This window comes from Dermacentor variabilis, unplaced genomic scaffold, assembly GCF_050947875.1.
Source record: "Dermacentor variabilis isolate Ectoservices unplaced genomic scaffold, ASM5094787v1 scaffold_16, whole genome shotgun sequence".
In the NCBI taxonomy this organism is placed as follows: Eukaryota; Metazoa; Arthropoda; class Arachnida; order Ixodida; family Ixodidae; genus Dermacentor; species Dermacentor variabilis.
In genome coordinates, this window is record NW_027460324.1 from 5659088 (window position 1) to 5674746 (window position 15659).

General features: G+C 46.8%; 1 protein-coding gene across 7 annotated transcripts in view; it reads left to right on the top strand.

The window, feature by feature from the left end:
* LOC142568035 (glutaminyl-peptide cyclotransferase-like) overlaps nt 1-15659 on the top strand; it is a 124377-nt gene that overhangs the window by 71245 nt on the left and 37473 nt on the right. For 5 of the 7 annotated variants that reach the window (XM_075678116.1, XM_075678112.1, XM_075678113.1 and 2 more), the window contains 2 exons: nt 3755-3940; nt 4699-4785. In XM_075678116.1, coding sequence (XP_075534231.1) covers nt 3755-3940; nt 4699-4785 — 273 coding nt within the window. The remainder of the gene's footprint in view (nt 1-3754; nt 3941-4698; nt 4786-15659) is intronic. The other 2 variants (XM_075678117.1, XM_075678115.1) reach the window with 1 other exon arrangement.

The following is a 15659-nucleotide window of genomic DNA, read 5'->3' on the forward strand; positions in this document are numbered from 1 at the left end:
TATGGTAGCGACGCCTCCGGTAGTAGCGTGGCCTCGTTGAGCTGCCGCATCTTCGTTGATAAAAGACGTTTTTTGGCAAGCACCAACTAGGCCAACAAGCAGTTCTGTTGCATCTTCGTTGATGGTGTCCAGCAGGCCAGGTCACGGTGATCCCATCCTCGTCGCCAGATGAACTAACGCAGAAGAGCGACAACGGTCCAGGAGCAGAAAGGCAACTAACTTTATTGCCAAAAACGGCTTGTTCTTATACAGAAAACACTATGACATCACAGGGTCGTGTGGCGTCACTATATCAGACCATAGTTAGATATCACAAGACGTCACACACAAAGCTTGCGCTACAACACTAGGTACATTGTGGGTCTCATTTGTGCTCTTGGGACAAATGAATTACTACACAGTAGTGCAGACAATCACAAGGCATTTATTGCACCTTTCGTACACCAATGCCAGCTAGCTGAATTGCTGCCGATAGAACATGTCAATAGGCAGTGATGAATCGAGGAAGTCCAACTCAACACAACAGGCTATTGAGCGAATATGTTCACCCCCCCATGCTGCACATTAATGCCTAATTGTTTGCCTGTACAGTCACACAAACAGTGGCACATTTGAATGATTGAGTTCATCCATCCCGGTCAACATCGTCAAAGGCTGAAGACGCTGCAAGAAAGCAGATGGCCAGGGCAGCACAAGAAATTTGATAACTGGAAATCTTGAAGATACCTCTATTATTTAAGTGTAGCAGCAAGTTTCAGGCAGCAATCAATTCTGTCCATCGACAATTTAGTTGCAACACATTTACTCCATCTTCCGAATCACGAAGAGCATTCAGCTTCAGAATTGATGCACAATTTGCAGTACTTCAGCAAGTTCTGTCAAGTTTTATCAAATGTAGACTCCGTGTGAGATTTCTCTGCTGGAATGTCAGACACAAAAACAAGTATTTCATGTTTAATGTAACTGTATAGCTCCTGTCCAGATAATTAACCCTTTGAGGGTCGAATTATGTCGAAAAAAACTTTCCCAGGTGGTCAAATTACTTTATTGCAGATCTTTAATGTACAAGATGTATAAAGTCGGGAATAAATATTTAAAAAAAATTAGGAACAGTATTTTGGTGTCGGCATCACTCAGAACTGTATAATGTTCAATAGTATTTCAGAGTGTGGTACTCCTTGAAACACGGGTCTCTGCACAGCGCCTTATCGCAGTCTGTACACCTAAAATACGTGTATTGTATGTTCTTCTCTTGGAGCAACGAGTTGTGCTAGCGCACACATGACATCTTCTCTGTGTGCGGCTGCCTTGGGCAGAGGTCTGAGGCACCCTCTCGCGTAAGCACGTTGCCGCAGAGAGCAAGAATACCTCGTGAGTGGCGGTGATAAACGAGCTAAGAGCAGCGCCAATCAAGATAGAAATCAACTACCACAGCCTTTGCGATAGCATGCTGACAAAGAGAAAAATCACGTTTCACACGATCATGCGGCGGAACCGAAACTGCGAAAGCGCGTTGCCGCTGAGAGCGAGAATACCTCGCAAGCGGTGGTTATGAACAAGATAAGAGCAGTGCCAATCAAGATAGAAATCAACTTCCGCCGCCTCTGCAAGAGAGTGCCGACAACGAGAAAATTGATGTTTTGCGCGCCTCCATTGCGATCACGCGGCGAAACCGAAACTGCAAAAGGAGTGTTGCCGCAGTCTGCGTGGCGCGCTGAAGCTAGAAATCAGTTCTATTTATCTCCCCAAGAAGGTAGCACAAATTTCAAATGCTTCTTGTAAGTCCTAAGAGGTGCCAGCACCTCCCAGTGAGCACACATCATCATTACGGCGCGAAATTTCAAACAGAGGGTCGAAACCGTACCCGTACGGCAAAAACCTTCAAAGGGTCAAATATTATGCCTGGTGTAAAGCACTGTGAAAAGCAATGAATGTAGTGAACCCGTTAATGACGGCATACGGACGCTGGAAGAAAACGCGCAGCTGTGTACCTTCTAACTCATTTTACTAAAACCACCGATGTGAATTTAAAAAAATTGTTTTAAAGGCAAGTTGTTCTTTTCTAGCTTAGCCTCAATTACTCGGCGAATGAGTTGAGGCAGAAGAGCATGGCTAGGGAGGAGAGTAACATGTAATAATCACCCATATCTCTCTTAATATGAGACACTTCACTTAAATTGTGGGATGAATGTTTTGCTGTAGTTGTACCTGATGTGTCTACAGAATTTGTGCAAACTATTTCAGAGACCCTTTGAATTTGATGGGGCTTACTGTATTTGTACTGTTCAATAAAACACTTTGCATTGTTGTTTACCTGTTTTGTCCAGACTTTTAGTTGCCTACAGACATAGAAAATGGTCTATATATCTCCTCGATGGCAAGGTGGCCATGCAGTGGTGTGTTGTTTTCTTTTTTTCCTTTTTTTTACCCACCACAGTGGCTATGGCATTCTGCTGTTGAGCGTGGGCCCAGTTCTCTACCCCTGCGGCCGCATTTCGAGCAGGCCGAAATGCTTGTGTCATGCACTTGGGCTTCTATGCACACCCGGCGACAAAAGTTTATGGACCACGGTATCTCTGAAAATGTTAAATTCCTGAGCAGCCTGTAGCCTGTGTACTGTTGCATTTATGGTCATGTATATTTGAAATTCTTTTTTTTTTTTTGTGTGTCTTGCACGTTTGGGTAAAATTACCTTTACTGTTCAATTCGTTTAGCTCATTTGGTTTTACTGCATTTGCTCCTTGCAATTGTATAATTTCCTTCGTTAGATTTCTTGTAACTAACTCGTAATCTTGTTTTGCATTCTCCAGTACTTACTTTCTTCCATGTTTGCTTATATATGATTTTAATGTAGTTCAATTCGTTGCTTTAGAAAGCGCATTTTTATAAATAACAGGAGGTCCCGATACAGTCATTGACTATGGGACCTCCTTCTGTATATTATTTGTTTTTACAACCTGTAATCTATAATGAATAAAATTTCAAGATAATTTCAATAAATAAATTTCAAGATAGCTGTAGCCATTAAAACTGTATACAACAATTTTGGTAGCATATTCTAGTCGAGGCCCAAAATGCAAATACCGGACTTCATTGTGATGTTACGGAGATATTCAGCTTTTTCTCAGATCTCATGCTCCGCAATATTTTGTCGCCGGGTGTGCATTAAAGAACTCCAAGTGGTCAAAATCAATTTGGAGCCTTCCACCGCAGCTTCACTCCTAGCCCACTGTGCAGTTTCGAGATGTTAGATCCTGCAATTTTTAAAAGCTTTATGAACTAGGCAAGCACATATGCTGCGTGTTTTATTGAATTCTATGAATCAAGAAATGCAGCTTTTCTGCAAAACTTGATCAAACACGAAGCAGCTGTAGACAGAAAATGTTCTTTTGAATTTATTACAATGCAGGCCACTGTAGAGCAACTGCCCTGGTTTGTTGGCAACTGTGAGTTTGACTATAGAACCAACACAGAGTGAACTGCTCAACTATAATGCTTGCTGTTGAGGGAGACCATGCGAGTCCTCTCTGTATGCTGTGTTATGCTGCGTTGTTGTTGAAGAGAGTTGGACACGGGACCAGCCGAGTCTAGAGCAGTACTGGAACTGCCTTTGTTCAGGGCTTACAGATTCAGGATGCGCAACATAGCTGGTGCAAGCTGTCAGCCAAGTCGAGAGACGATGCATAGACAATACTGCTGTGCCTACACAGTCTGGTAGATTTCTGCTTCATAACGACCTGTTCACTGTGTGCAGGGTGATGGCCTGACCCTGCAGTTCATCTTCTTCGATGGCGAGGAGGCATTTGTGCGCTGGAGCTCGAGCGACTCCCTCTACGGCTCGCGCCACTTGGCGTCTTTGTGGCATCGCAACAGTACCCAGGGTTACAACCTCGAGGGTTGCTTGCCTCGCTCTGACATCACCACCCAGATCGATCGCATGGTCAGTTGAGCATTTCACCCTTGACCTGGCTGCCACTGGTCATATTGTTACGTGTACAGAAACACAGGCCAAAATTTCTTTACATTGTACAGCGTAGACTGCTTATAATGTAAGTCGCCGGAGTCGCAAATATACACGCTATAATCAAACATTTTTCAAAGGCTGCACATGTGCAAAACACGTAGACCAAGCAGCTGTGCATATGCAAGAATTGAAGCATGTGACCCAGATGTTTGCATCCATTTAAATATACAAATGCTGAAAGGTTAACATTCAAGAACTTGCAGTCTTGGCATGGAGCAATGATATAGAAGAAAGTACTGTGTTTACACGATTCTAATGCACCGTCGATTGTAATGCGCACCCGTTTGCCACGAACTAAAGAAAAAGAAAAATTCTTTAAGTGCCACTCACCTCAATATTTCATACGAAAATACAACTTTCTTTCATTTAGAAAAACAAAGCTTTACTCCCAATGCACTAAAGTTAAGACAAATAAAGAAAGTCCCAGTTTCGCCCGAAAGGCGAAGCATCGAATGCGATGGCAAATTATTAGACGGCTACACGAAAAGTAAGGATAGTAGTTTTATCGGCCGTATAAACTTTTAAACATTCGTTTAGTAACTAAATTATCAAGCATGGTGTCACGCGTAGCAGGAGAGAGCGAATTGACCTTTGTGCAGCCTCTTGCTTCAATGTGGACTAAGCAACGAGAACACAGCACGGTGCGCCTAGATGATAGACTGTCTCCATCGCAGATCGCTTCCAAGATAGGGGCTGCGCAGTCGTGCCTATGCAGCAGCCACCAGAGTAGAACGCCTCTCCTGCTTACGCCAGTCCCGCAGGCAAGTTTTGGGAACTCCGAATGCCCATGATGCGGCCCGATTTCCACCCGCGTGATCAGTTTCCTTTTAAGGGGGGAGGCTACCCTGGAGACTGAACTTTCTTATTTTTAAAGATATCCGGATGAAACTTTCAGGGTACGTACACACCACCGAACTATGAGGAACTGCAAAGTTTCATGAATGTGTGTTTATTTGTTCCAGAGTTATTAAGGTCTAACTAGGTGGTTCATGTATATGACTGAGGAAGAGCCTGGAGAAATGCCAGGACATCGTAGGAAGCTGAAATTCACTGTGATGATCCCTTGATATCCCATGGGGCTAAAGAGCCATTTTCTTTAATTTCTCTTCCAAAAAATTTAAAGAGAACTTTGAATTTGATGTCGCCAGTAATGACCACATTCATCAAAAATAATTGCTTATTATAAATTAACTGCACCAGCTTTCAAAAAAAAGAAGCCTATTACCCACTGGCAAAGTCATTCAGGAACAGAATAAAAAAAACGGCATGCAAATCTGAAGAGCGGTTCTTGATATATCGCCTTCCCCAGCACCACTACTAGCGAAAAAATCCATCCCGAAAAAACAGGCCTTAAAGTTGAACACGTGTTTTTTTTTTTTATTAGAAAGCTCCTGTGGAGCTTTTAATTAACTCTTGTGGCTCCAGGCGCACTCAATGTGTCGGATTTTCGACTGGTGACAGCCACCAGCACAGTTCCATCGCTGAAAAGCATCTACGCAGTCGGCACTCGCTGTGAAAGATCGGAAGTTCGATGCTCGTACAAGGCGCATATCGCGCCCCCGCACACCGAACCTCTGCACTGTCTTGGGCTTTGCCGGCATCGCGTGCGGCAAAGAAGTAGCGAAAAGAAAAGAACTCAGGAAATAATCTAAAAGATAGCGCAAGGCGATGAGCAGCTCGCAAGCTCATGTTGAGGCAGACAGAGCAAGGGGCAACAGCGTTGCGAGCGCGGCATCAAAGGGAGCAGCCGCCGCCGCCCGCACAGCAGCCAATGGCAGGCGCGCTTTAGCCCGCGGGATTTGAACGCGCTGCTCCGGCCAATCAACGCTCCGCATTGCATCGCGAGAAAGCGCCAATAGCGCCTCAACCGCACCGACGATGCCATTTTGCGAGGCAGCAAAACAGAGACAAAGAATTCACGGTCAAAACGACACCAAGATGGCGCGTGCGTGAAGTTTGACTTCATTTCGGAATTTGCGCGTTTTGTGGGCCATGGTAGCCTCAAAAGTAGCGTTCTTTTTTTACTTTGCGGTTGTATTAGGTGCTGATAATTACAGAACACGTAGTTTATGAGACATACAACCCAAAAATATGGTTTTTCAAAAACCGACTTTTTTGCAATTTTTCGGTTTTCGAGGGCTGCGTCCCCCCTTAATTGTGGCATCGTGGTGAACACTCGGCATGTCTTTGCAGTCGGCACTTCTATGCTGATAAAGCAAACACAGAAAACTGGAAGAAGGACGGTGAACTAACCCAAGCACACATACTACAGCACATGGAGGAAGCTACGGCAGCTAGGCACGATGCGCATACGAGGCAGCCATTTTGAAATGCTGATGGCGATATGGTAACACAGATTTAGGGTCGTACTCAATTCAAATGCACAAATATCTTTTTGACCCATTTTATTGGGAAAAACGTGTGCGTTACATTCGAGTAAATGCGGTAAGTTGCCAACTAATTTTTCAGACCTGTTTGATTATCTGAAATACCCCGTAGCACTGCCACCAACTCCACAGAGCTAATTAGAATGGCGCTTGAAATTTCGCACGTTGCATAGTGGCTCATTCAATTTCTCGGAGTGATCTGCGCATGCAATCTTCAAAACATGGTGACCACGATCTAAGTTGCACGTACCACCTGCGCCCTCAGTTTCGCTGTCAAGGTACTTTCTCCAATTTCTAAGTGTTTTACAGCCACTACGATGCATTTTGTTGACTTGACACGAAACCACAACTTTAGTCGTATACTACCAACAAGGCAGCGCTGTTAGGCCTAGGTGACGGGGGCGTTGAGCAGCACGCCAACATGGGAAGTTCGCCCTTGATAAATTTGTACCTGTAGACAAGTAAAGGGAGATCATACTCATGAACTGAACTGATGGCAGCAGGCTTGCAGAGAGGAGCTTGGGTTTGCGGGCGATCAGCTGCAGCAACTACTGTGAACACCTACCAAGTTTGTATGTGTATGTACTAGTAGGAATGGCGAAAGCTTGCATGCGGACATAAAGCCTAGAAACTCCGAACTGAATTTGCGAAGCACAGCTTAAACTGACAGCATTGCAGAATCAAGGTCATTCATGCGCAGTATTGCACTTCACAGCGACACACATCGTGACAGGCGAGTGTGAAACGCACCCGCAGCCTAAACCCATTGCAAAATATTGAATAGATAATGTTTTCAATAAAGCACAGTATACAACAAAATTCTGGAACTGATATTTCCAAGATGCAGGAGTAAAAAAAAAAACTGCTTTATTTACTTTCCGCACACAAACTGGGGTGCAATTTTGTGGGAATTCTATTACTTTTTTTTTTACGCCTTTTGCCACCATCACCATGCTGCCATGGGTCGAAAATGACCGGGCCGCGCCCATTTTGTCTGTCAATCACGCAACGTCAGAAACCCGCAAAAGCCAGAAACATCAAAGTGACGTTGATGCACTCATTATGCGGAGCATAAGGTGTAAATTTTTGGCACGGCCAGAGGCAGGGTCGTTTCCAAAGGAATAAAAAATGGCTGCTACACTTCGCCGTCGCCGACATGAACACGGAGAGTCAGACGATGCGTTTGACAGGCCGGATGACCATTTTCGACAGCATTTTCGCCTCTCAAAGGAAACAGGGCAGTTGTTTACTGAGGAACTGGCGAGGGAGCTACAAGCGGAGCGAGCGACAGGACTATCGGTGGAGCGGAAGGTGTTGTGTGCGCTGTGCTTCTTCGCCACCGGGAGGAGACGGTCTGTGTGTCGCAGTCGACGGTGATCGAGTGCGTGCGACGAGTGGCAGAGGCTGTCGTGAACGCAGAAGCCCGCAACAAGTGGGTCCATTTTCTGAAGACTGCTGAGGAAAAGGCAGCCGTGGAGGAGGGTTTCCTTCGGCATGGTGTTATTCCCGGCGTCATCGAATGCGTGGATGGCAGCCTCATAGCCGTTATCGCACCCAAGGGTGAGCGCAAGGCTGCATTCATGTGCCACAAGAGACACTACGCCCTCAACTGCATGTTCGTAAGTAAGTCTTTGACACTTATGTTGTTATGTATTTTCTTTGACAGTTACGTTGCTCTTGTCAACGGGCATATTTTCTGCTCACATTTTACCTCAGATCTGTGACGCGGACATGAAGATCCTGGCCATGAACCTTATGCGACCTGGGTCGGACCACGATTCGTTCATCTGGCGAACAACATGGCTGCGCCGGCGGATCCAAGCGGGGCGCATCGCGAATCCCAGGGAATACCTCCTCGGTGAGACAGAACATTTCAGCGTAGTCATGCTTCAGTAGCGAACAGAATGCTGTGTCCGCTCCAACACAAACTTTTAACTAAATTACAAGCACATGAGTAAGTGCTAGGAGTATAAAAAAAGTGAAAACATTTACTGCCACTATCGGCAATGTTCAAAGTTTTAAGTTACAAGCATGTTATCAGGTGCCTGCCAGGGGCAGACGAAAGCAACACATATTAATGCTACAGAAAAACCTCGTTAAACCATAGTTGGCTGGTGCTCTGAAAAAGTATGTCCTAAATGGTAGTACTGCTTAACCGAAATGGCATGAGATAGTAGCCCACTTACCTGTCAAAAACGGAACTCAGAGTGTGATGAAAGGGAAAAAAACATGCAGTATTTCTTTACTTCGTGTGACAAAAGTGTTATTTTCATTTGATGCCGCGACAGCCTAGCAGCGGCGACAGCGACCTCAAACTTACTGAAGCTGCGAGCCAGCTTTTTAGCCAGCCCTCTTCTCGGCAAACACTCGCATGGCAGATTCCTTGTTGGCATTGCATATCCTCCGTGCATGGGCGCGGTAGCATTGCAGAAGTCGCGGAGCACCTTTTCATTGCGGGCTGCTGTTCTCGTTGTGACGATTGCATTCATGAGGATGACGTAACGTACAGCTTCTGCCACTGTCGGGCCTGATTTGCCCGTGCTGTCTCTTTCCGTGTCATCCTTATCACTCTCCCTAGGCGACACTTCGGCAACAACAGAGGCAGCGATGGCGAAAAGTCGAACCTCATAGCTTACATCTCTTCACGGTCGCAGCAGCGCTGCCAAGTAACTTCTTCGCATTCCAAATGCCACACACCGTAGTCAACAGTAGACCCATGTCGCGTGCCAGCGCCTGCTCATTTGTGTCACGTTCGATAGCACGAACAATGTCTAAGTTTTCTTCTATGCTGAGCACCTGGCGTCTTTTTTATCCGAGCTTCAGCATAGTGCAATACCAATAGTGCAATACCGGCCCGACCCTTGGTGGAAGTGCACTTCGCCATTAAGGGGCCCACATACACAGCTTCGCTGGTCATCTTTCTTCACAAAGTGGAAGGACACTGAGTTTTTTTCTTCTATGCTGAGCACCCGGCGTCTCTTTTATCTGAGCTTCGGCATGACACGATTCCTTGTTTGCACGACGCCATAACGCTCTTCGGCACGGCGCCGAAATGATTTTGATGTTGATGCGGCTTCACGCGAAAAATGCACAGGGTGCTTGGAGGTCGTTGTTCTGATCTCTGAGGCTTGTTGTTCTACTGGGCTGCCCGATAGAGACGACGCACCGCGGTGTTTGCGCAACGAAAAGTGGAAACACTACGTGTTAACTGATACGTATGCAATAAGCTGGTACAGTTTATGCGTATAGAAAACACATCATCTTCAATGGCTGCCGAGTCGGGGATTTGACTTTACCACTTTTAAAACGGAACTGCTGTTTAAGTGGGTACGGTTTAACGAGGTTTTACTGTACTACTGCACCCAGTGACTACCAGAAGCAGAAGAAATGAACATGCATTAGTGCTTCTACTGTGTCATTGATAGCACCAACAAGTGTTGATTTCTTCTGCTTCTGGCAGGCACCGAGTAGTGCACTTGTAAATTGGTTAACAGTTTGTGTTGGGTACGGACATGCTCAACTCATGCTTTTACATGGGACTCACAACCTCTGTTGAATGATAATGTAGCTTTCCTCAGTTGCCAACTTGCCTCTCCTCAGAGGAGTACTCAATGTATTATTTCCATCTTTGTGCAGGTGACAGTGGCTACCCCTTAGAGCCGTGGCTACTGACCCCAGTTCCCGGCCATCCTCCAATGCAGACAGCCGAGGGCAGTACAGCACAGCACATACTTCCATGTGTTCCATGGTAGAGAGGTGCATCGGGCTCTTAAAAAGTCGTTTCCGCTGTCTTCAGCGATACCGCACCCTCCTCTACGAGCTGGAACGTGCGGCCAACATTGTCGCAGGATGTGCTGTGTTGCCCAACCTTTGCCTTTCTGAGGGCGACATAGAATCGGACGATGACAGTGATGACGACAGCAGCAGAAGCAGTAGTAGTGAGCTCGACGGTAACGGCGACCCCATTCCACACGTTCTGCCCCTATTTCAGAGGGCGGGCTGTTCGAGATAGTACTGCTATTGGCATGTTCGGCACAACCCATGCGCAGCACATGCATTACTTGAGGAGTGTGCGGCGGCAGCTGCGATGCCAACAGCAGTGCGAGCATTGCTGGGTGCATACACACAGTTGTAGTGTCAGTAAGATGTGGTGGTCTAACAGATGCCAAATAATTGCATTGTTCATTTAATGCTGTGAAGTTGCTGACACATTTCCCATACTCAATTGTAGTTGATGTCTATGTAATGCGAAGCATAAGTGATTTGTTGAGAAATGTTAACGTTGTGTAGTGAAGGGTTATGTAAAGCCTACATTTATAGTAAGTGAAACAGTAGCTTTAGTGATATCATGATAAGCCAACAAACAAAGACACCAAGGAAAACATAGGGGAAATTATACTTGCTACTATATTTACTTGAATCTAACGAGCACCTTTTTTTTCCAATAAAACGGGTCCAAAATTGCATGCGCATTAGAATCAAGTACGACCCTAAATCCGCATTACCATATTGTCATCAGCATTAAAAAAATGGCCGCCTCGTATGCGCTTCTAGCCTAGCTGCCATAGCTTCCTCCATGTGCATACCTCCGTGTTGTATGTGCAACCTACTGCCTGTCTTCCCGTTTTCTGCGTTTATTCAATCAGCATGGAAGCGTCAACTGTGAAGACATGCCGATTCCACCATGGTGCCACATTTAAAAGGAAAGTTATCATGTGCACGGAGACGGACGGAAATCGGACCGGAACACTGGCGTTTGGAGAGAGAGAGAGAGTGAACTTTAACGAGAACCAGCAGTTCAGTTGGCTGGGCCTAGGCCTCCCACGATGGGACATCGAGGTATTGCTTCTTTGCAGCCTTGTAGGCCTGCTGTTGGTCAGAGTTAGTCGTCGAGATGGGAGCTGCGCAGGGCGGCATGCCATGTCGACGAGAGGGTCACAGGATTAAGGTCTGGGCATTGATGTTTGCACTCCCATAGCATGTGGGGGAGTGTTGCTGATTGAGCTTTGCAGATGTCAGGGTATATGATGTGATAGCGTGTGAGGGAGGGGTATGTATTGGTCTGTAACAGGCGAAGGGTGGTTGCCTGTGCTCTGTTTAACTTGCGGTGAAGGGTGAAGGTTCTTCTTTTGAGGTAAAATGACTTCACAAGGTCGTTGTTTCTTGTAAGGCGGTCGCGTCCTGTGGGTGCACCTGCTCAGTCTCCTGCATGGTTGACTAGTCCTCGTGCTACGGAGTGTGTAATCTCATTGAGGTTGGTGAGGTGCAGGTGGACAGCGCCAGCGTGTGCTGGGATCCAGACAAGAGTGATTTGATTTTCAGATGAATGTGGGGCTTGTTGTAAGATACGGAGTGATTGTTGAGAAATACAACCCTTGATTTAGTTGATTGCTGTGCGAGAATTGCTCAGTATGGTGTGACAGGCTGGGTCAAGAGTGGCCAGGGCAATGACCACTTCCTCGGCCATCTCGGCATTTTGGGTAACGATGCTGCAAAGCGACGATGCAGAGCAACGTCCATCTTGGTATTCAGCTGCGTCGACAAAGGTGACGCCTACACTGTTGGCATAAGCTTTGATGAGGGAGGTAGCTCGTGCCTTTCTGCGTTCTTTGTTGTGGTCTGAGTGCATGTTTTTGTGAATAGGGTCGGCGTGTATCCATTGCTGAATGTCGCATGGTATTGGGTGTTTGTCTCCATGTTGGTGGGTATAGGTGATATGAAGCTTTGTTAGAATGCTGCGGCCCGTTTCCGTGAGTTGGGATTGACATTGCGCTTCGATGAACTCGTCTAGGGTGTTGTGGATACCTAATTGTGGTAGAAGTTCCATGGTGGTGTGGTTGGTAGTCCTAAGGCCTGTTTATAGGCTCCTCTGATGATGATGTCCAGTTGAGTATTTTCAGCTTTGTACAAGTTCAGAAAGGGCACAACGTAAGTAATGTGTCAGATGATAAAAGATTGGACAAGGCAGATGAGGCTTTCTTCCTTCATACCCCCTCGTCGGTTGGTCACTCGTTTCAGCAGTCTGTATGTATTAGTGGTCTGTTGAAGGATCTTGGAGATAAGCCATAGGATTGGCTCCATTGGCTTCTATGGTCATACCAAGAACGCGGATGCTAGGGATGGGTATGGGTCTCCCATCTCTCAGGTGAAGTTCGATTTCCTCATATTGGCGTTTATTCATGGAACCCCATGGGGGGCATCCACGGAGTGGGGGACAGTATAGGAGAAGCTCCGACTTTTCAGGGGAACAACGGAGTCTCGTGCCTTGAAGGTAATTTTCTACGACGTCATAGGCATCTTGTAGGGCAGTTTCGATTTGGCCATCACTGCCCTTTGCAGCCCAGCTTGTAATGTCGTCGGCGTATATAGTGTGTTCAGTGCTGTTGAGTTCTTGTAGTTCCTGTGCTAATCCAAGCATAACCAGATTAAACAGTATTGGGGAAATGACAGAGCCTTGCGGTGTGCCCATGCTGCCGAGCGAGAGTTCCTCTGATCGAATGTCTCCGACCGAGAGGAAGGCCTTCCGATTGGATAGAAAGTCTTTTGCGTAGTTGTAAGTGCGTTCTCCAAGGTTGAGCAAGGAGATGCGTTCTAGGATGGTGGAGTGCCTGATGGTATCGAAGGCGCGCTTGAGGTCGAGGCCCAAGATCGCCTTCATGTGACAGGATTTACCATCTAGGATTTGATGCTGAAGTAGGAACATAGCGTCTTGGGTGAAAAGATGCTCCCTAAAGCCAATTATCGAGTAGGGGTAATCAGATGTGTCTTCGAGGTGAGTGTTTACACGGGTTAGGAGTGCGTGCTCCATGACCTTGCCTACACATGTAGTTAGCGAGATGGGTCGGAGATTGGCGAGGCTAGACGGCTTACCGGGTTGGGGGGATGAGAATTACTTTGTCCGTTTTCCATGTCGGAGGAATGGATCCTTGGCTCCAGTAGCTGTTGATGTATTCAGTGAATTGTTTCACTGAGGAGTCATCTACATTTGTTATGTTTTATTCGTGACACCATTTGGGCCTGGCACCGAACTGCTGTTCAGCTTGTGCAGGGCAGCATGAATCTCTGCCACACTGAAATCTTCATCAAGGGCAGGGTTGGGTCCCCATGTATGGCCCGTGAGGGTGAGTAGGCCCAGATGGGATATATTTTTGACATAAGGTATTCTTAACATGGTCCTGACCATGCGTCTTGCTTTCTGTGAATAAAAGCTTGTTGATATGAGCGGGTGGTAGTGCTATCAAGCAAATGTTTGAGGGTTTTCCACAAGCGAGGGTGGTGGAGTTGCCCGTATAGAGAGTTATAGAGCTTTGTCCATTGCTGTTGACTTAGAACGCAGCAGTGTGCTTCAGTTTCCTTGTTGAGAAGTGTGACCTTGCGTCTGAGTCTTCTATTGAGCCGTTGTCCCTTCCATCTAGAGAGGATGGATGTTTTGGCCTCGATAAGGTGGGCGAGTCTGCTGTCCATGCGCTGTTGGGATAGTGCGGGTGGCCGATTTAGTATCAGACTGTAGATCACATGACCATGATTCTATGTCGGTAATGTGTGTGTCCATTGTTGCTGTTACACGGTACTTATGGAACACATCCCAGTCCATCCAAGTAAAGTCCCTTGTTCTTACCATAACGGCTGTTAGGTGTGGGAGAGTAATTTCGATGATAGAGTGATCACTCTCGAGGTTGTGTTGGGTGTTGCGCCAATGGGCATTGTTTGTGTTTTTGGTGAAAGTGAGGTCTGGTGTCGTGTCTCGTTCAGTGGAAGTGCCGAGGCGAGTGGGGAAAGCTGGGTCAGTAATGGGAGTCTTGCCATAAGTTATGACCTGCAGCAGAGCTGTGTCTGTAACCCCATCCTGTGTGCGGGAGATTGAAGTCGCCTGCGATGTTCAGGACCTTTTTGAAGAGGGCTAGAAATTGGCTATGGCGTTGAGATGGAGTATTATAGATATCGAGGATAAAGGTTCCTTCCTTTTGTTTTCTGTATGGGATGAGCTCAATAAAGAGGGGTTCGAAGCAACGATCATGGAAATTGTGTTCGATTGCGGTAAATCTTTTTCTAACGAGTGTGGAGACTGTGTGGAGCGTTGTTCGTAGTGAAAGGTTGATATCCGGGAAGGTTGGCCAGAGTGTTGTGCGTTTCCTGGAGTAAGATTATGTCGGGTTGACATGAAGTAGTACGGAGGTGTTAACGGAGAAGGTAGCCTCAGCAGTTCTACTGCCAGAACGTGTCATCGCGAGTGTGGGCCATGATGAAGGATAGGGGATGCCACAGGTGGCAGGGTGGCAGCGACGGTTCGTGTTGTGTCGATGTCTACGGCTTGAACGGTGGAAGTGGTTTATGTGAAAAGGGTTTGAATATTGGCTTCCATGGGGGTGACTCTGTGCATAAGGGCAATTAGAGAATTGTGTAAACTTTCTACCGTGCTTTGGAGTGTTACAAGCATGTCCTTGACTTCGAAGCATACTTGGCCCTGAGCTCCTTCTTGGAGGGCTTGCTTTTTTGGGGCTGGTCTTGAGAGTTCTTTGGGTTGGGTGTTGCTAAAGGGTTCTGGGGTTGTTTGAGGCTGTGAACCTCCTGGGTAAGCCTTTGGATTAAATCACTCATAACTGCACTTTCTTTCTTAAGGTGTTCGATGTCTGTGTTGGGTTTAGGCAGTGGGGGAGGGGGGGAGAGGGATTTTACGTGATCCTCTCGCGAGATGCCCGTCAGGGCTTCCGCGAAGCTCACATTTTCTGAGATATGTCTGGCTCCTGGAGTCGATGTAGATCTTAATCTGGAACCACCCGCCCTCGGTCTGGAGAGGGAGCAGGACCGGGACCGGTGCTTGGTCTCCACGGACGGGAAATCTTCTGATTGAAGGGCTGATTGCTGTGCTGCTCGGTGTTCCCCGAGGCATCGTATAACATACGGCGTTTCGGTGTTCCCGAAACTTGCATGCGGGACTATCGCAAACGGAGAAGGAGAATATTTTCAGCAGCAAAGCAACAAGGAAGAGTTTCAATGGACCGAAGCAGGGCCGCTTTGCCAAAATAGAAGAGCTGCTCGCGGAATGCGTGCAAGAGCAGTGAGCGGCACAGCGGCCTGTGACGACCGATCTGCTCAAAGTACAGGCGATGCAGTTAGCCCTACAGAAAGGGCTAATGTGGAAAGGGCTTGCTTCAGGTTCAAAGCAAGCAGGTGCTGGCTATCAAATTTTATGAAAAGAAAAGGCTTCTCTTCGAAGGCGGACAGAGATATGCCAAAAATTGCCCGAA